The 22,084-nt window shown below is 45.2% G+C and overlaps 1 protein-coding gene across 1 annotated transcript in view; it reads right to left on the reverse strand.

Annotated features, from left to right (window-relative positions):
- The window catches only part of LOC146869039 (E3 ubiquitin-protein ligase TRIM39-like), a 67,246-nt gene that overhangs the window by 40,137 nt on the left and 5,025 nt on the right, over positions 1 to 22,084 (reverse strand). Inside the window, exon 2 of the mRNA XM_085632550.1 lies at positions 4,510 to 4,605. Within this exon, the coding sequence (XP_085488676.1) occupies positions 4,510 to 4,605 (96 nt within the window). The remainder of the gene's footprint in view (positions 1 to 4,509; positions 4,606 to 22,084) is intronic.

Below are 22,084 nucleotides of genomic sequence, written 5' to 3' on the forward strand. Positions count from 1 at the left end.
CCGAGCAAGTGCTTTCCTTCTCGTCCATAGGCCAGTAATTGAAATCCCCGAGGACTAGGATTTTGGAGTTGTTAATAGTAATTTGAGAGAGGAAATCTCCAAACAGAGAAGGAAAGTCTGGCATGGAATGGGGAGGGCGGATTTTTCGCAACTGAAAGAAGCAGGCAGAGACAGTGGCGTTAATCTGTGGTTTCATTGCAAGGTCTTTGCTAATGATAACTCCCAGACTTTTTGCCGAAGTGGAAGGGCAGGGAGGTAGACCCAGACTGACGGGCCAAAAGTTGGAATTCCAAGGGTTGGGAGGGCCACCGACAAGAACCAGCTCGGTCTTGTCGGGGTTCAGTTTCAAATGGTTGGCTCCCAACCAATTACTGATGTGGCAGAGGGTGGTTTGAAAGTCAGCAACAGATTGATCCGAGGAGTTGATGTTGAAAACTAGTTGGATGTCGTCCGCATAATTAAATGCTGAGACATTTTTGTCTCGGAGAGAGCTGATCAGGGGGGTGAGGTATAGGTTAAAGAGTAGGGGGGACAGGGAGGATCCCTGAGGCACGCCACAAGTCAAGTCAACCTTATCCGCAGAGAATTGAGACAGGCGAACCGCTTGTTGGCGGCCGGAGAGAAACGAACGAACCCAATCAAGGGCGGTACCCTCGATCCCTGCCTGCCTGACACGGTCGACCAGGATCCCATGGTCGACCGTGTCAAAGGCAGCCGACAAATCCAGGAGAACCAGGGCCTGGCAGATGTTAGAGTCGGCTCCTCTCCGTAGTTCTTCCATAACGGAGAGTATGACCATCTCAGTGGAGTGGGCAGGCCTAAATCTGGCCTGCTGGGGGTCGAGAAAATGGGACAACTCGACATGAGAACTGAGAATGTTGGTAACATGAGTCTCAAGCACCTTCCCGAGGTAGGGGAGGAGAGAGATAGGGCGGAAATTACTCATGACCGTTGGATCAGCAGTTGTTTTTTTTAGAATGGGTACCACTTCTGCTGTCTTAAAAAGACGAGGGACTTGACCGGAGATAAGGGAGGAGTTCAGAAGAGCCAGAGGGGGGGCGGGGTAGGCCGAGAAGGCCTTGCATAAGATCTTAGGGGGGCAGCAGTCAGTGGGAGAACCTGAGGAAACTTTGCTGAGGAGAACGGGGAGCTCCGCTTCCAGAATAACGGGGATCCGAGTGAGGGGCGGGCAAGGAGAGAGGTCTGCGCAGGGGGGGACAGGGAACAGGAAGGGGAACGGAGAGGGCGGTACCTGGATACTATTTTTGATTTTGGCAATGAGATAGTTCCTCAATGATCGCAAAAATGTTTTTAGCTTTATTAGCTGGCTTTAAGGTCTTCAGAGAACCATTTTTGTGCGTCATGGCGATGCTTAAGTTTGATCCGTCGGAGGGGAGCGACCACGTCACTGGCGGACTCAAGCCAGAGATTGAAGTTCTGAGCATAGATGTCCGGAGAATCAGATTCCAAAGGGGTGGAGGTCCTGAGTACATTATTAAAAAGGTCAATGTCTGCTCTGTTCCAGTTACGAGCGGAAAGGTTGGAATCAAGAGGACTGCTTGGAGGAGTAGGAATTTTAAGGGAGAAGGTAATGAGAAAATGATCGGACCAAGCACATGGCGATATGAGAAGGGCCGAAATCACAAGATTGGAGGACCATACCTTATCCAGAATGTGACCTCTGATATGGGTGGCAGTGTTGACATGTTGGCGGCAATTCAGGCTGCGCAATAGCTCGGAAAAAGCTGCCGAGCAAGTGCTTTCCTTCTCGTCCATAGGCCAGTAATTGAAATCCCCGAGGACTAGGATTTTGGAGTTGTTAATAGTAATTTGAGAGAGGAAATCTCCAAACAGAGAAGGAAAGTCTGGCATGGAATGGGGAGGGCGGTAGACTAAAACACAAATAAGAGCGAATAAAGAAGAATCCAGTCTGACAACAAGACAATCAACCTGGGGAATGCAGGAAACAGTGATAACAGAGAACCTGAGGGAGTGTTTAATGATGGCAGCAACGCCACCTCCCGGTTTACTGGAGGCCCGGTTGCTTTGAATAATATAGTAGCCAGGAGGAATGGCGGCCAGAATGTCGGGGGGAGGAGCCATCATGCAACCAAGTTTCGGTTAGAAACAGAATGTCGGGGCTGTCAGTATCAAGGAGATGAAAGATTTCTGTCTGATGCTTTACTAATGAGCGGGTGTTAAGGTAACATACTTTGAGTTCAAAATTAGTAGACGGGCGTCGGGGGCAGAGATGGGGAGGAGAGATTTGAGGATCAGTGAACAGTGTATGAGCAGCTAACTCAGGAAATAGGCTGCGAGCGCAAGCTAAACCCAGATCGTTGAGCTGTGCGTATATGGTGGGGGCCAGCGGCCAAGCAGCATGCAGCTTGAGAAGGTCAGCTGAAGAATATTGAGTGGCGTTAACAGGGAGGGCAGAGTGACTGACCCCGGGCCCCGGTCGGACGCGGACGGGCGCAGACGGGCTTGCCTTCGGCGCGCCAACGGCGCGCCCGCTGCGCTCGTCCGCTGCGCGTCCGATGGAGGCACATTATTTATAGACAGAATAAGGAAGGGAGGGGGCGCGCCCAGCGCTCGTGGGCGTGTCCTGGGGAGTTCCCGGGGAGTTCCAGGAAGTGACGGCAGGAGCGAGTGCAGACCCGGGACAGCGATGGAGACGCTGTGCAGGAACTGCACGGGAGGGCAGGCGAGTGCTAAGTGCCCAAGAGGAGAACGAGGTACAGACAAATACAAATTCCAACACCAAAGTTTAAAATGAATCTACAATAAAAGCTCCCGGCTTTCCGCCTCAGGAGGTAGCTGTAAGTGTGGGGCGCGAGTGCGGGACGCGCGGTAAGTAGTCAGTTGCCAATTGCAGGGGGCGCTCGTGGGCGTGTCCTGGGGAGTTCCTGGGGAGTTCCAGGAAGTGACGGCAGGAGCGAGTGCAGACCCGGGACAGCGATGGAGACGCTGTGCGGGAACTGCACGGGAGGGCAGGCGAGTGCTAAGTGCCCAAGAGGAGAACGAGGTACAGACAAATACAAATTCCAACACCAAAGTTTAAAATGAATCTACAATAAAAGCTCCCGGCTTTCCGCCTCAGGAGGTAGCTGTAAGTGTTAACTTAAAAAGAAAACAGTATTGTACAGTGGGATAAAAGTTATAAACAAACATTAACCTTTTCAAAAATATTTTGGGGGGCAACAGTACACCAGTGCTGCCCTGTAGATTATTTTCTTTTTTTAAATATCTAGAAAGTTATAACTATTTTGCTCTACCTATTACCACTTTACTAAGGTGGTAAAAATTAGGTAGAAAATGCCACACCTAATATTTACCTACATCGGAAGAAATAACACACAACATGGTGAAAGTGTACATAATAACATGGGTGCCTTTAACCTCTTCAGTGCCCATGACGAGATAGTCTCGTCATGGAGCACGGTTGCGCTGTGCCCATGACGAGACTATCTCGTCATAAACCCCGCCCGCTAATGTAACGCCCGGCACAGGGCGGGGAAAGGGCGTGGCACTGAAGGGGTTAACTTTTTTATGATTACCTAATCAGCTAATGACCGTGGTAGGCGAAATACCGAAATTTTTACAAAAATACCGCCATAACAAATAGTACTAACGTTAAATACATTATACATTAAAACTTATAAAAATAATGACATAACATACCTGCACTACACAAAATAGGCATGTGCACACCATTATATGTAATCCTGCCAAATTTAAATAAAATAAGATTCCTGGTTTTCACACAGTGCATAATTTAAAAGTATATGTTTCATATATTCAATGTAAGCATATTTTGGAACCTCCATTTTCTCTTTACACCCCTGTCAGACAACCTTGCAAAACATTACTCCTTCCACAATTAAACCAGTGGGAAAAGTCTGATAAAGTGTGACGGCATTCCTCAAACGGGTGCAAAGTTATTAAGGTATCACATTTTTTTAAATTCATAGGTTGATAATCTATACAATTTTCAAAACAAAAAGATAACCTATTAGTACTTCATGAAAGTGGTAAAAGGTTTTTAACAATAGTAAAACTTAATAATTAACTATACGTAACACCCTGGCTTGCCCTTAGTGAAATTGGATTGTGATGGAAGGCAAGTGCTAGCCATCATGGCCTCCTTTCATTTCTATTCTTTGGTGGGCAGATTAATCAGACTCAACATCCTTGGACCTCTGATGTTGAGGTCAAAGGATGTTGAGTCCTTTGACCTCAAGATCAGAGTTTCCATCCAACCAGTTTAGATTGGACTAATTTGTCATTAGAAGGTAAGCTTCCAATTCCTTCCTAGATCCCGGTGAGCTGCAGTGATACTTTATGTGTAAGCTCCCCATCTCCTACAGTAGGTCATACTCTGGGATATATACTCATCCGCCATCTTCCCCTGGATTAGTCATTAATAACAGGAAAGTCCTATACTATGCACCTTTTATTTCTGGCTGCTTCACTCATTAAAGGGGGCCCCCACCTGCCAATGACACTCACCTCCAGCTCTGATCTTTTCTTGTCCTCATCTGTTGCGAATCTCTTCACATCTTCCAGGTTGCTTCTCAGTTGAATCAAGCGACTTTGCAGCATTTTCTAGGAATAATTTTAACAAAAACATGATGATTCAACACCAGTGATATGCGGGAGCAATTTTGCAATTCACCCCCACTTTCAGACCGATAGCAAACCAACCACATTTCCTATGGACAACATAACTGCTCAGTTTGGGCTGCAGACCTTCCCGCTTGATGCGCGTCTTCCAGTCTGATCAGGACTCCAGATCTTCAATGGATAAGCTACACATGGTTGTGGAAGATCTACTGGTTCCCACTCTTATTCTCAACAAACAGCACCTACTCTGGAATTACAAGAAAACTCCCCATAATCATTCTGACTTATTCCCACACAAACAAGGCTGAGACAAAAAATCTGAATGTATTCATCCATTCCCCTGGTCCATTGACACCCACAGTGGGAAACAATGACATCGCCGCAAGGATATGGGTAAAGTCCTTCAATGTTAGGAAAGAGGGGGTCTGGCTGTCCTAGAAGTTGAGTGTGAAATTGTGAAGCTCTCAACATGAGAGGGCTCTAATCGGGGTACAGAATTACTGAGAGAGCACTGCATATTCAACCCTATGATTAAGAGGAGAGTTCTTCTGCAACTCGCATCACTTTTTAAATACCTCTATATTATTAATGTATAGGTATCCACATACATAGTGGCTTCAGACATATGAATGTAATAGCATGTTACACAAGACCAACCCTCATTAACACCAGAAAAACCAAGAGTTGTCAACTTACATAAACAAATCAAGAACCTTAATATGTTACGGCAGATTAAAGTTAACCCAAACAGTGAACTCAGTCGCAATATCTATGTGATATATGTAGTCAATCATTTGTGGCACTATTTTCCAGCGAGTTCATTGTTCCAGCAAGTATCTGCTCCACCCTTACCACAGTTATACCACTGCAACTCCCGTCACTTGAAAGTTTATTTAGGAAACGTCGACCAGATCTTTGCTTTATACAATGGATTGTGACGCAGAATATATATGGTCAATTGGAAAGGGATTTGAGTAAATAGATCATTAAAATGGTGAACAGAAATTAGGATAATGAAAACTACCTACTATTGAAAACAGTGGAGGGTAAATATGTACAAGATAATATATAGCTGGAGTCTCCCCACGAATAATTTTGTTAAATTGTTTAAGGGAGAAATCAGTCAGATGTATGCAAGGATGTGTGGATAAAGAGTGTTTGAAATCGGAGAGTAAAGCTATGGGGGAGAGAAGTCAGCGTCTTGGTTTGAGCTATAACTGTGGAGAATACCTAATTCACTGATTTGCAAGCTTGCTCAAGCAGCATAGTTTAACTCAAAAACATACATATGTTACACATGCAACAGCAAGGCAACACAATAATAATGTTTGGACAAAGAATTGAAAATGTCTAAATCTCATTATAAAGATGCAAATTTAAAATTCCAGAAAAAACCTAAAGGAATCTGCAGTAGGTATCAAATGTTATACCATAACTACCTGGTAAATAAATATTGGTAAAAAGTCAGCTAAGAGTAGCAAAACCAGATAAATGTTTTCTCAAACAGGGCATATGTAGGTTCCTTCTTTTTATTGTGATATGATCAGGCCATCTGCTTCAGATATTTCTCCCTTGTGGTTAGAGCAGCACATTCATTTTAAAGGGTAAAAGCAGTTATCTGGTCACCAAATCTCCTTTGTTTTCAAGCAAGTGTGTTCCCTCCACAAAAAAAACAAAAAAAAAAACGGCGAGATTCGCGCACCCAGCGCGAGTTTCGGCCGGAAAAAAAAAAATTTCAGTGCGGGCTCCCGCGCTGAATATTCTAATTTGCCCCCGGGGGCCAAATCCCGGGGGCATAATTAAAAAAAAAAAGTGTGGGGGGGGTCCCAATCCCCCCCCACACTGCCCCGGGTACCACCACCCCCGGGGCTTAAAACGATTTGATGTGGGGGGGGCTCTCAGGCCCCCCTCAGCCCCGGGGACCGCCACCCCCTGGGGCAACTTGTACATGTTGGAGGGGGGCCGTGCGGCCCCCCCCTCCTGGAGCCTTGTATTGGCCCTGGGGACCGCCACCACCGAGGGCCGGCTCCTGCAGTGTCCCGGGGTGCCCACCCCCGGGACACTGCTGTTTGCAATGGCAGGGCGGGAGCCTCGCGGCTCCCACCCTGCCATTGCAAACTGCTTTGCTTCATTGAAGCGAGAGCAGGGAAACCTGCTCTCGCTTCAATGAAGCAAAGCAGATTAGCTGCATGTTAGCTGCTCCCCATGTGGAAAAGCAATGCCGGCTCCCACAGGAGGCGGGGAGCCGGCTGGGACCGTGGGGGGATTGGGGACCCCCCCACGGTCTCCAACAAGAGGCCAGGCCCTGGGGGATGGGGTCCCCGGGGCCAGAAGTGGCCCGGGAGGGGGGCCACGCAGCCCCCCTTAAATAAAAAATAAAATGGTCGCCCCAGGGGATGGGATTTCCGGGGCCTTAAAGTGGCCAGAGGAAGGGGGGGCTATGCAGCCCCCTCCATACATTTTTTTTTTTTTTTTTTTTTAAAGGTCCATGCCCCGGGGAATGGGGTCCCTGGGGCAAATTATGGCCTCGGGAGGGGGACCACGAGGCCCCTTCCCGATTTTTTTTTTCAAATATAAAAATTAGGGTCAGGCCCTGGGGTTGGGGTCCCCAGGGCCCAAAAAAAAACAAATCGAAAAAGAAGGGGGGCTACACAGCCCCCTGGCGCGTTTTCAGAGGGGGAACTAATTCCCCTTGAATACTGGAGGTCCCTGGGGGCCAACTATCCCACCAGGAACCTCCAGTATGCGCCAGGGTGCTGCGTTGCAGAGAGGTGTAATGAGGCCACGCCCCTTTTTACACCTCTCTGCAATGCAGCTCCGTGGCGCTTACTGGAGGTACCTGGTGGCCTAGTTGGCCGCTAGGGGACCTCAGGATTCAAGGGGACTAAATCCCCCAACTTAAAACGCACCACCGGGCGCGTTTGCACAGTGGTGAAGACAGGGGGCGGGGCCTGAGGTGATACTGTGCAAACACGCCCTGTGGCGCGTTTTAAGTTGGGGAATTCATTCCTCTTCAATCGAGAGGTCCGCTAGGGGCCAACTAGCCCACCAGGTACCTCCAGTAAGCGCCACGGAGCTGCGTTGCAGAGTGTTGTAAAAAGGGGCGTGGCCTCTGAACACCTCTCTGCAACGCAGCTCCCTGACGCATACTGGAGGTACCTGGTGGGCTAGTTGGCCCCCAGGGGACCGCAGGATTGAAGAGGAATTAATTCCCCAACTTAAAACGCGCCACAGGGCGTGTTTGCACACGTCACCTCAGGCCCCGCCCCCTTCCTTTACCATTGTACAAATATTCCTCTAAAATCAGCCAAACTACGAACTCCGATTTACTCACCTGTTATCAGGAGAGAACCCAGGGCTGCATCTTTTAGACCAGCACTGACCCTGAAAAATAATTCTAAGCTTACTTACCAGTAACTTGTATTTCCTTCCATAGGAATCCATTGTGTGGTTTTCAGCAGAAAAGTTTCGAAGTGTCCATTTTTGAAATGTACAAATATTCCTCTAAAATCAGCCGAACTACGAATTCCAATTTACTCACCTGTTATCAGGAGAGAACCCAGTGCTGCATCTTTTAGACCAGCACTGACCCTGAAAAGTAATTCCAAGCATACTTACCAGTAACTTGTATTTCTTTCCATAGGAATCCATTGTGTGGTTTTCAGCAGAAAAGTTTCTAAGTGTCCATTTTTTAAACATACAAATATTCCTCTAAAATCAGCCGAACTACGAATTCAGATTTACTCACCTGTTATCAGGAGAGAACCCAGTGCTGCATCTTTTAGACCAGCACTGACCCTGAAAAGTAATTTTAAGTGTACTTAACAGTAACTCCTTCCATAGAATTGTGCTTTTAAGTAGAAAAGTTTCTAAGTGTCTATTTTCACAAACTAAAAATATTCCTAAAAAAATCATCTGTATGACTTAAACACATTCTTTCAACTGTTTACAGGAGATTCATCTGTGCTGGATCCAGGATCCACCACTGAGTAAGAAAAAGTAACGGTAACAGTACTTACCTGCTAAGTGAATTTTCTGCCATAGGATAACATTGGTGATTCTATGTGAACATTTTTCAGTGTCAACTTTTAAAATACAATAATAATCCTTAAAAATAACTACTGTAACCAAAACGCTTTTACTCAACTGTTTACAGGAGATGTCCAAGGACTGAATCTAGCATCCAGTTCTGTGGTTAGAAAAGTAATCCATAAAGTAACTAATTGCATTTGACTAGAAATTCACATTGAGCTCAATGTTGCTTTGTGTTTGAAATTGTGTTGCCCATTGCAACAACTGTAACTACTGTACTTAAAATTCTATTGCATATTTGCAAAGTGTTTAAACTAAAGTAATTCATTCTGAGAAAGTATATTTTGTATTGTAATGTATAATGTAATTAAAAAAATAAAATATCTAAAAATAAACAGTTTAAACAATGTAGTAAATCAGTATAAAAAAAAATCAGTATAACAATTAATACATAAAAAATTGTCATTTACAAAACCTTTGAAATTCACTGAAAAAACCATAGGTTCAGGCCTGATATAGTTAGGAATTAGCATTTAAAAAACCTTAGAAAGTCACTGAAAAAACCATAGGTTTAGGGGTGTTCTAGTTAGCTGGACATTTCACTCGAACAAAACCATTGAAATTCCTCCGATATAGTTAGTTGTACTAACTACATCTCGCGCGCCCGCAATCCACTGCTGATGATGTCACATATTACATAATTCATGACATGGTCAGTGACCATGCTAATTCCTAACTATATCAGGCCTGAAATCTATGGTTTTTTCAGTGAATTTCGCAGGTCTTTTAAATGCTAATTCCTAACTATATCAGGCCTGAAACCTATGGTTTTTTCAGTGAATATATATATACTGTTAGACCTGGCACCTTGGCGTGAATCTCCCTTCCACTTTTTGTCGCTGTGCCTCATGTGTTTTGCTGGTGTTGGCTGCTCAGAGCACTGTGCCACTGCCAACCAGTGCCACAGTGCAAGTGCTCCCTATATAAAATGTATATGTTGGTTGGATTCCATGATTGGATTATTTGGTTTACTGTCAGACCCCAGTAAAGTGCACCAGGAGTGCCCAGGGCTTGTAAATACAGATGCCGCTGGTGGGCTTGCAGCACTGGTTGTGCCACCCACAGACGCGGCCTGGTAAAATGTGTCTAGGGTCTGCCATTGCAGAGCCAGCGTGCAGTCTGGTACTGTCATGCTGACTGGGCAGGTGCACCCACTTGCCAGTCCCTAAACCTTCCCTTAACTTCATGTTAGTCACCCCTATGGTAGGCCCAAAGGCAGGGTGCGTTGTAAGCCTAAGGTAGGACAAGCCCTGATGTATGTGGCATGTCCTAATAGTGAATTACAGCCATTTTCGTTTTTCACTATTGTAAGGCTACCTGTTCTCATAGGCCAGAATGGGCTGTTAGAATTGTTACATCCTATGATCCTAACAGACCCAGGAGACATGGTAGAAAATCGACTTTAGTATGCCTGAACTCAGGATAATAAAATACATATTTGAGCTAAGTTTATTTTAATGTTCTGTGTTTGCAAACGCCACTTTTAGAAAGTTGGCCTTTGCTTACTCATCAGCGCAGAGGCGGGCTGAAATTGGCATGTGTTGTCTGGTTTGTGTGAGTGACAGGGCTGGGGAAACCCAGAGGGGCAGGGCTAGGTAGCCTGGTGGTGAATAGAGAGATTGACATATAGATGGGTGGGAGGAGTGCACCTGGACTCTGAATAGGGCTGTGCTCTGCCACCACAATGCTGGCTCCACCCCCTGCGGAGCGTCTGATGACTCTGCCCTGCACACTGAAAGCAGAAGCCTGCATCATGTCAACAAAGTGCTAAGAAACCGGCCAGAACTAGGCAAGGGCCCCCCTGGTCTGAAAGAACAAAAGAATCACACTTTAAGTATTGGAACCCTGCTCCCAAGAAATAAGATCCTGCTACAAGACGAACCTCTGCCTGAGGGGAAGGAACCGGGAAAGCTGTAGGAGGAGTACTGTCCCTGACCTGGGGGATTGGCCTGCAGTGGTTGCCTTGCTGCTGAAGGAGAGGAGAAAGATTGCTGATAAACTTTACTTCAACTTGTGCTGTTTAAGATCTCCAAGGGCTTGTGACTGAGCTTGCCCCCTGAACGAAGTCCCAGGACCAGTGGACTTCACCCCCCTTGAGAACCACCGTTCTCACCGTGAAGCTGAAGCCGAGAGAAGTGTGCGCCTCCTAGATCGGCGCGTACACTGGCAAGCCTGTGCCCAGCTGTCCGGCCCAAACAACGCGACTAAGGCCCCCCTACGAGCCGTAGCTCGCAACGTGAAGGAAGGACTTCGTGCCGCACTTTTATTGCCCCCTCTTCGCATCGTACTGCTCAACGTGCCCCACTACCCCTGTTGTGGGCAGGCTGCGGCGCGTGGAGTGGTTGGTACGTCGCTCACCATCGGAGCGTACTGCCTGCTTCGCACCGCACTGAAAGAAAAGGCGCCGATCTCAAGGTACGGCTCGTACGCCGCAACGAAGAGCCAGCGCACCGTACCTCCGCACCGTCCCCTCGAGCATCGTGACTGAGGCCTCCTATGAGCCGTAGCTCGCACCGCAACAGGAGGACATCGCACCGTACAACGCGCTGGGATTCAACGCATCGTCCGTGACGAACTTTCAAAGATAAGGTACTGTGTCCGCTTCGCACCGTAAGGTGTACGCTCCGCACCGGAGCGCCTGCAGCATTTTGTGAGCCCCGTTCGTAAGCACCGCAGGGTGTACGCATCGCCCGGAGTGTCTGCAACGCTTGTGAGCCCCGCTCGTGAGCACCGCAGGGTGTACGCTTCGCCCGGAGCGTCTGCAATGCTTGTGAGCCCCGCTCGTAAGCATCTTTCCAGCCCCGTACGAAGAGAGCGAAGCGCACAAAACTATTGAAATATGCTTGAAACAAGAACTGCTTTATGCCAATAAGTATTGTGGGCCCGCTTAACGTTATTGGGTCTTGTGCTAAGTCCTATTATATAAAGATAACTATTTTTGATAAACCCAGTGTGGAGTCCATTTGTGGGGGTATCATTGAATTACTGTATGTGGTCACAAATGCTCAACCATTGCGCCCTGAGATAAGCCTTGTCTGCTCGCACCAAGCTACCTAGAGGGTGAGCAGGGGTTATTGTTGGAGTGTAACCCCTTACCCTGACTAGAGGAGAGGATCCCTGCTTGACACAAGTCCCTACCTGTGTCAACCAGAGATTCCCAATTCTAACATATTATCTACTGGCGGTCGCCAGTAGATAGTTATAGTTAGGACCCTGTTTCCATAGGAAATCCGCAACATTCTATTTGGAATAACTTTGGCGCCGGTCGATGAATCCTCGCGAAATTTTCAAAATAGGTGGGGCGCTACGCTCCGCTCCTACCCTGAAAGTCTCGGGGGGATTCGTCAAGCGGGGGCTGAGAAAAAAGGGGGGTCCCAAAACGCGTTTTTCCCATGCATTTTTCCATAGGACCTTTAGACACAGCTACAGCCCGAACGGCTGAACAGAGTTACTTGAAATTTGGCAGAGAGGTAGTCCTCAGGTCAAGGAAGTGCCTTTTGTAGGTCTGGTGTAAATCTGTTCAGTAGTTCCTGAGAAAATAGCATTTAAATCAATATATATATGTGGGCGGAGCCTAACCACACATCTCATCCTGAGATCTGATTGGCTGTCAGCACTTCATCCAAGAAGTGTTGGCAGCCATCTTGGGACCAATATACATGATAGCACCTCATTAAAAAGCATTGCAGTTAATAGAAGATTTTAAGACTTTAGTTACATTATAAATCATTTGTTGATGGTACCATACTCATTTTAGGAATTGTGGTATGTTCTAAGGTGATTTCACCATGTGAAAAAGCCTTCTGCTGGGATATCATGATTGAGAGAAAAATATTTTCTCATGCTTTTACCACAGAGGTTTGGAAGGTGATCTATAAGCTAAACTGAGAGCTTATTTTCTGTAAATTCACATTATCTTTCTCAGTCATGTGAGAATGAAGTCTGACATTCTCAGTAAAACATGTACATCCAACAAGGGCAGAGACTGTCAGTTGATTCCTTTGTGTTCTACTGCAGCTTTCCAGAGTGTTCCAAAGAACTACTAGAGCGCTAACCGTCCTACTTATGATACATGTATGGCACACCTGAAGCCATCTTGCTTGGATTAAAGTGGTAACTCTTAAAACATTTAATTTAAAAAGGAACAAAATGAGGTGGTTCATTTTTCCATAAAAAGTATGATTAGTGCTGCATAAAGAAAAATTAGGGCACATTTTGAGTGACTTCTCAAATCCTGGCATGCAGACTGAAACATGCACTTTCAATACCAGCAGCAGTTTTCCCTGGTGAACAGTAGCTTTACTACAGTGATCTAATGAGCAACTAGAGTGCTAACATTCTGATTTTATGGCAAATGTGTGACACATTTGAATGCCTTCTTGATGGAATCAAAGTAAAAAACTGAAAGTATTTCCTACTGAGGAGACTGCAGTAAATGAGGAAATTAGGAAACTTCATAACAAATAAGTCTCCCAAGATGGCCACCAGAGACAAAAGAGCCCAAATGTAGCCCAAATATCACCCAGATGTAGCCCAAGTATAGCCCAATGACAGAATGTCCATAAAAACAACTAGTGCACTTACTGTCTTCATTATGACAAAAGTATGGCACACCTGAAGCCACCTTGATTGGAATAAACTGGTAACACTTAAAACATTTAATTTAAAAAGGAACACAATGAGGGGGTTCATTTTGCCATAGAAATTATGATTAATGCTGAAGAAAGAAAATGAGGGCACATTTTGAGTGACTTCTCAAATCCTCTTCTATTTCATTAAAAAATTCTGACATGCAGACTGAAACATGCACTTTTAATACCAGGAGCAGACTTCCATGGTGAGCAGTAGTTTTACTACAGTGATCTAATGAGCAACTAGAGTGCTAACATTCAGAATTCATGGCAAATGTGTGACATATCTGAATACCTTCATGATGGAATCAAAGTAAAAAACTGAAAGCATTTCCGACTGAGGAGACTGCAGTACATGAGGAAATTAGGAAACTTCATAACAAATAAATCTCCCAAGATGGCCACCGGAGACAAAAGAGCCCAAATGTAGCCCAAAATCACCCAGATATAGCCCAAATATAGCCCAATGACAGAAGTGTGCAAAACACTTATTATTTTGTGTTTTTGCAGTGTTATATAGTGCAGACTTGTCAGGTATTGGAGTGCTTTACATGAGCATTGGTTACATCACACAAGAACAAATTCATTTTGGTTGTAGACATGGGGAGACTAAGTGATTTGACCAGAATCACAGAATGTCGAGCTGAAGCAGAAACTCCAACCTGGTTCCCCAGTTGCAAAGTCTGCAGTTCTGGAAGTAACACCACATCCTCTCCCCTAAGTGCAACATTTAATCAAGTTGTCAACTAGATAAAAAAACATAAAGATAACAAATAATTTAAAAGTGCTTTGTCGCTATCTGAAAACTCAGAAAATATGTCCTTATTTTAGTCTTTTAGAGCACTAACCATAATTTTGATGCCAATAAGACCCTCTCATATATGTAATTTCTAAAGGAATGCTCTAGGTATTACAGTTTTGATTACATCAAGATGATGTCAGGCGCTCCACACTTTTGTAATAAATATAGAATGTTAGCAATCTAGTTGTTCATTAGGATACTGTTGAGAGGCAGAGGCCAGGGGCACGGACTCTGAAAATTGAAGGCAGGTAGGAGGGTGCAAAGGCAACAATTTAACCACACTGAGCAGGCAGGAAGGGCCGTGGAAGCACAACAGACTATGGAGGGCAGTGGAAAGGGGGGCAGGAGCAACAAACCAACAATACAGGACTTGCAAGAGAGGCTGTTGGAGGGAAGATCTATTACGGGTCAAGGAAGCTAGGGGCGGTCCCCAGAGCCCCGGGAGCAACCACAGAACTGAGCAGGAGAGTGAGTCAGGGACAAAAGGGGCACCTTAATTTGAGCCGGGGTGCCTAGGAACGCTTGCTCCAAAAATGAAGAAAACAGACATATGAGACATGGAATTGGAGGCAGAATACAATGGCAGTTTAATGAGAAGATGCAACTTCAAAGAAACCGCAGAATAGAGACCTAAAGTACAAAATACAGAATCCAGATAATCATACAGCTGTCATGATATTCTCTGTATCTCAATTAATGGACTGACAGAGAGAGAGAGAAAACACATCTATAAATGCATCATGAGAAACAAGTTACACCAAGGAAAATGTTACCTAGGGACACTCACATTTACTCTTAGAGCAAGCATTCCTGCAATTACAATACAACATCTTTTAAATGCAAAAGTAAAGAGAACAATGGTTAAACATAACATGACATTTCATATAGGTAAAATAGAATAAGATACTTCAAGCAAAGCCGAGCAAGACATTTTAAGCAAAGGAAGACAAGAGCTCCCAGTTCTTGGGGAAAACCTGCACAGCCTGTTAACCTACATACAGACGGCGAGGTTGTCCGTCGATATCTGTGGGTGCTCCCTTTTTATATCATTTTGTGGGCTCCTTTGCACGCTACATCTACCTACGTATGCTACCCAAAAGCTTCGTCTGCAGATTTTACCAGACATTTCGTCATTTACCCACTTAATGCTGACAATGGACTGGGTGAAAAGGTCAGTCTCTCAGGCCAATCGCTTATCGTAAGTTCCATAGAGCAAGCAGAAAATAATGGGTATTGTACAGGAATTCAATATATTCATGTATAAAATATCCTCAGTTCTCCTAACTTGACGCTCTGCGGTTGCCACTTCCTTAAAAGCGGGAAACCTGCCCAGGAAGCAAGTACCAGTCCAGGATGCAGCCTACTGTATGTCGACAGCTTCAGGGGGATGTTGAACTTTGATACCGAGCACGGAGCACTCGGGTAGGGTGGGGGCTACTAGTTTGGAGCAGAAGGCCTCGCAGACCTGCCTTCAGACTGCTATACACTAAAATTGCAGAGCTATGGTCAATTTAACAAAGAGGCCTACATATTGAACAGAAGGGCCTACACAGGGGTTTTATGCTGGCTGAGTGGTAAGGATGTCTCAGGATAATTATATAGCAACACAGGACCCGCTGGTCAATTTAATACGGCCTACAAATGCGGCTGGCAGGGCAAGGACAAGGGTCTCATACTTCAGGTATGGACAGAACGGGCCAGGGGCCCCCTGTGATACAAAATCTACCCTCCTTCAAGGCTGTGGCAATGTAATAGACCATTGTGGGCAGAAGGAAGAGGCAATGGTAGTACAACCATACATGCCAACAGACCCGATTCAGCCAGGAAACGTCCAATGTTTTTAAGCTCAAATGGGCTTTATTTGATCTGTCTCCTGTCTACAATATCCTCTTTTTCAATGTAACTCAAAGGGGAAAATCAATACCCCAGTTTTTTTTCAAAATCTCCCTCTTACCAAGTTCAAAATGTTCGCAAGTATGGTACATTGGATCATGGAAGGAAATGGGATAGGGACATGGACTTGGATAACAGAGGACAGGAGAGACATGGAGAGGTGCACCAAACTGACCCTGCAGGGCAGGCATCAGGGTTTGCAGCAGCACAATACACCACACAGGGCATGCAGGACGGGAGTGCAGCACAACAATCCATAGAAAGCAAGAGGGAGGGGACAGGACCATGCACATGGACAACAGAGAACAGAGGGGCAAGAGGCAATGGTAGCTAGCTGACCATAATGGACAGACAGGAGAGAAGGCTGCAGCATAACAGACCATAAAGGGCAGGAGGGACGGATCAGGGGCATTACAATGGAACAGACAAGCCAGGAGGGAGGGAGTAGGGGTCTGCACATGTAAACAGAGGGCTGGGGGCAAGGGGGCAGGGCAGGAGCAGCAAGATGGCCATGGAGGTCAGGCAGGATGGGCACTAGAAGCAAGACACAACATGAAGAGCAACAGTGAGACTGTGATGGCATACACACAGACCATGGAGGGAAGGTGGGAGGGGGTCAGGGGCAGCTAACTGACCACACAGGGAAGGTGGGAGGGGCCATGGCAGCACAGAAGACCATGCATGGCAAGTGGGAGGGTTAGTGGCAGCACAATGGCTATGATGGGCAAGAAGGAGGGTGCAGGGGCATGCACAAAGGACGATGGAGGATAGAAGGGAGGGTCAGGACCTGTGCACAGACAAGAAAGTTCAGGGGAAGGGGCCTCACAACAGACCACACGGGGCAGGCAGGAGGAGCAGTTGCAGCACAACAGACCAGGGAGGGCAGAAGGGTGTGGCAGTACAATGGACCATGTAGGACAGGAGGAAGAGGATAGAGGCATGGCATGTGGACAGGCAGGGTGGAGGTGGCAGGGACAGGTTACAGTCATCTGACAATGCTAGGCAGGTGGGAGGGGAGTGGCAGCTCAACAGAACACTCAGAGTAGATAGGAGTGGCAGGTCCATGGGCCATGGTGGGCAAAAAGGATGGAGCAGGGGCATGCACAAAGACATCGGAGGGCAGGGGGAAGGAGAATAGGGGCAGCAAGCTAAGCACAGAGTTTAAGCAGGAGGTCAATGATGGGGCATAGAATTGGGCAATGGAGGGCAGGAGGAGTGGACTGGTACATCATACTAAATTGAGGGCAGTGGCAGCACATCAGACCATGCATGGCAGGAGGGAGGAGGCTAGTCCATGGATTCACACAACAGAGGATAGGGAGGAGGGGGATGGGGCAGCAAGCTAACTGTTCAGAGAAGGCGGGTATTAGAAACTTTATTGTTTTTAAAACATTTTGTCTGTGCAAACTACTTAAAATATGAACAAGTATGCAGCATAATCTCACTTTTATTCAGGAAGAAGAAGACGTTAGTGACTGTGACTCCGGGCTCACTTGGCAAAAACACCCCCTGACCCTCCACCCCCTATCGCAAAATGTAATGCCCGTGAAAAGGGTAGGTGAACACAGTGTTATATAGAACATAGTCCTGAGAGCACGATTGAAAATGAAAACTAGATATAGTGTATGGTATAAACTATGCACCAAAAAGTGTGATATAAGATGAACCAGGCGTGAAATATAATATGCAATACATTGTGCGCAATGACAGATTCATTGGAGAGCGCGAGATAGCACAGGCACTAGCGTGTGCTATGCGATATGCGCCTTGGAGTGTAATATGCACAGGGCAGTGTTGTGTAACCTAACTAGTCTCTAAAGTTGTAATATAAAATATGTGCTGGGGAGTGTAACGTTGCATATGCACTGTGACAAAGATATGGATCCCAAATTGTAATATGTATGGCATAGCACTGTGCGTTATAACATAGGCATCGAGGAAGGCACGTTAGATGGGGCAATATAACCCGTGCGAAGACAAGTGTGGCATGACATTTTCACGGGGTGGTGTTACAGTGCACATGGGCTAGAGAGTGTCATAGCATATGCACTAGCTAGTGGAATACAATACAGAGGTGTGTGGCACTCGGCAGGCAATGGTGGGTGTAACACAGCATTGGGCTCTGTCAGGAGCGCGCTGTGACTCGCAAGTGATGTTCGTCCCCTTTCCAGAGAGTAAAATAAAAAGTATTACACATCCGGCAGTGGATGTGTGTTTTATTAACTGTGAGGGGGGTTTCTTGCATAGTTTTGGTCGAATTTTTGTCGAATCCCCTTTGAATGGCTTGGTGTGCATGTGTATTAAATGTGCCCGTCAATAGCTACCCATGTTTGTATAAATAAACGACAAGGGTGTCTACCGGGATTAGGCACGGTAGATCATCAGACATGTCAGAGCTTCACTAGTGGTGTAAATACATTCCACGTGGATTAATTGCATGCATAGTCGCCTTTTAATGAATATCACGCAAATCGTCATGGTGATAGGTACGTACGGTTTGTCCAGCATGTCCTAGGTGTGTCTATAAATATATATTTTTTAAAAATAATAAAAAACAGTGGCCGGCCCTGGGGATTGGGGTCAAAAAAATATAATTAGGAGACAGGCCCTGGGGGATGGGGTCATCAGGGCCAATAAATTAGAATAAGAAGGGGAACCACACAGCCCCCCTTCTTAAAAAAATAAAATAAATAAAAGACTGGCATCGTGCCGGAGGCCATGCCCCCTCCATGCAGCACTCTGCAAACGCGCCCCCAACAGGCATCTCCAGTATGCGCCAGGGAGCTGCGCTGCAGACAGGTGTTCTGAGGCCAAGCCCCTTTTTACACCTCTCTGCAACGCAGCTCTGTGGCGCTTACTGGAGGTACCTAGTGGTCTAGTGTGACCCTAGGGACCCTTAGGATTCAAGGGGACTTAATCTCTCAACTTAGAACAGCCACAGGGCGCGTTTACACAGTGGTGAAGGGAGGGGACGGGGCCTGAGGTGACGTGTGCAAACACGCACCATGGCACGTTTTAAATTGGGGATATAATTTCTCTTCAATACTGAGGGCCCCTGGGGGCTAACTAGCCCACCAAGTGCTTCCAGTAAGCGCCACTGAGCTGCATTGCAGAGAGGTGGTCCAGGCCGTGCCACTTTTTACACCTCTCTGCAACGCAGCTCTGTGGCACTTACTGGAGGTACCTAGTGGGCTAGTTGGACCCTAGGGACCCTCAGGACTCAAATGAACGTAATCTCCCAACTAAAAACGGACACAGGGCGTGTTTACACAATGGTGAAAGGAGGGGACGGGGCCTGAGTTAACGTGTGCAAAAACGCCCTGTGGCCTGTTTTAAGAGGTAGTTTTAATCCCCATGCCCTATTATATACTAGGGGCTTATAGAGGAGGTAAGGCTAATCACAGGGGGACCCCCAACGCATAATGTTCCCTAGTGTATGTAGGTGTTTTCACTGTATTCTAAGTGTCTTTTAACATAGCACTGGCTCTAGGACTGGTTAGTCAGACTCAGTTACCACCAGTATCCGTCTGAAAAAGTTGAGGGTACAGGATGATTTTGCAACAAGGCTTCTTTCTGCTCTTCTTTTTGTTCTTTCTGCACGTTATCCTTCTTCCTGCACTTATCTTCGTATTTGAGGACTTCTGTTGCTTCTTTCTGCACTTCTTTTGTTTCTTTCTGTGCATTTTTTCTTCTTTCTTCACATGTCCTATCTCTGTAGGCATAGTTAGAAATTAGCATTTAAAAAACCTTTGAAATTAACAGAAAAAACCATAGGTTTCAGGCACGTTATAGTTAGGAATTAGCATTTAAAAAACCTCAGAAATTCACTGAAAAAACCATAGGTTTCAGGGGTGTTATAGTTAGCTGGACTTTTCACTTGTACAAAACCATTGAAATTCCCCCGTTATAGTTAGTTCAGCTAACTATAACTCGCGCGCCCGCAATGCACTGCTGATGACGTCACATATTACATCACTCATGACATGGTCAGTGACATCACTCATGACATCACTGATGACATCTCAAATGACATCACTGATGACATCACTGATGACATCATCCTTGTGATAGAGTGGCAGACCTCCTCTCACCCTAATATAACCTTTGATACACACATTCAAAAATAGAGACTAAAATTTTCAAAACAATGGACATACCAATACCAGTTACAACAACCTCTTCAGTAATTCTAAGATCCACATACACATCCACTCATTCACCAACAGTCCAATACAGTCACTCATACATGTACTCACTCATCATATGTACTCATACACCTATACATCCTGTTACACAATGCCACTCATCCATAGTTACTCACACACATAGTCACTCATGCTAATAAAGAATCAAACATACATTTACTTGCATATACAGTTATACACACACCACCACACTTACTTCTACGGAAACTTACACATACTTAGTCTTTTAAACAATCACTTATAGAAACACATACTTATTCATACAGGAACTCTTTCAATCTCTCACTCTCACATATACTCACATATATACACCAATAGTCACATATACTAGTTTAAAACATATGTAGTTACTCATAAAGACACTATTGAGACAGTCATTCACTCACTAACACACCCATACACACACTCATCCACCCATACAGTCCTGCACACATACTGTGTTCAACACATACAAACAGTGAGTCACTCATTCATGCACCTATGCACTACGTAATACCCCCACCGAACCATGCAGACACTCAGACTGATACTCAAAAAACCAACTAATAACCTATATAGACACCCATGTAGCTACTCACCAACCCATGCAGCCACTTATACACAAAGTGAGAGACTGATACAGATATTTACATATTTAAACATTACTCACTAAGCCATGTATTCACTATGATACACTTAATCAGTCAGTTACACAATCAATTTTTCAAAAACAAATCATCCATTTAGACACTTATATACCCATTTATTCTTCCATCGACCTTGAGATATACATATATAAAACATATTTAATTTTCAGAATAACACACATTCACTGGATGATGTCATCAGTGATGTCATTTGAGATGTCATCAGTGATGTCATGAGTGATGTCACTGACCATGTCATGAGTGATGTAATATGTGACGTCATCAGCAGTGCATTGCGGGCGCGCGAGTTATAGTTAGCTGAACTAACTATAACGGGGGAATTTCAATGGTTTTGTACAAGTGAAAAGTCCAGCTAACTATAACACCCCTGAAACCTATGGTTTTTTCAGTGAATATATATATATATACAATATTGTGTATTTTTAAAGATATTCACATTAATATCATGAGAAATATACAACAATAGTGTGTTTATGTATGTATATATATATATTCACTGATAAAAACATAGGTTTCAGGGGCGTTATAGTTAGCTGGACTTTTCACTCGTACAAAACCATTGAAATTCCCCCGTTATAGTTAGTTCAGCTAACTATAACTCGCGCGCCCGCAATGCACTGCTGATGACGTCTCATATTACATCACTCATGACATGGTCAGTGACATCACTCATGACATCACTGATGACATCTCAAATGACACCACTGATGACATCATCCAGTGAATGTGTGTTTTTCTGAAAATTACATATGTTTTATATATGTATATCTCAAGGTCGATGGAAGAATAAATGGGTATATAAGTGTCTAAATGGATGATTTGTTTTTGAAAAATTGATTGTATAACTGACTGATTAAGTGTATCTTAGTGAATACATGGCTTAGTGAGTAATGTTTAAATATGTAAATATCTGTATCCGTCTCTCACTTTGAGTATAAGTGGCTGCATGGGTTGGTGAGTAGCTACATGAGTGTCCATATAGGTTATTAGTTGGTTTTTTGAGTATCAGTATGAGTGTCTGAGTGTCTGTATGGTTCGGTGGGGGGTAGTACGTAGTGCATAGGTGTATGAATGAGTGACTCACTGTTTGTATGTGTTGAAGACAGCATGTGTGCAGGACTGTATGGGTGGATGAGTGTGTGCATGGGTGTGTTAGTGAGTGAGTGACTGTCTCAATAGTGTCTTTATGAG

This window comes from Triturus cristatus, chromosome 1_1 (assembly GCF_964204655.1).
Source record: "Triturus cristatus chromosome 1_1, aTriCri1.1, whole genome shotgun sequence".
NCBI lineage: Eukaryota > Metazoa > Chordata > Amphibia > Caudata > Salamandridae > Triturus > Triturus cristatus.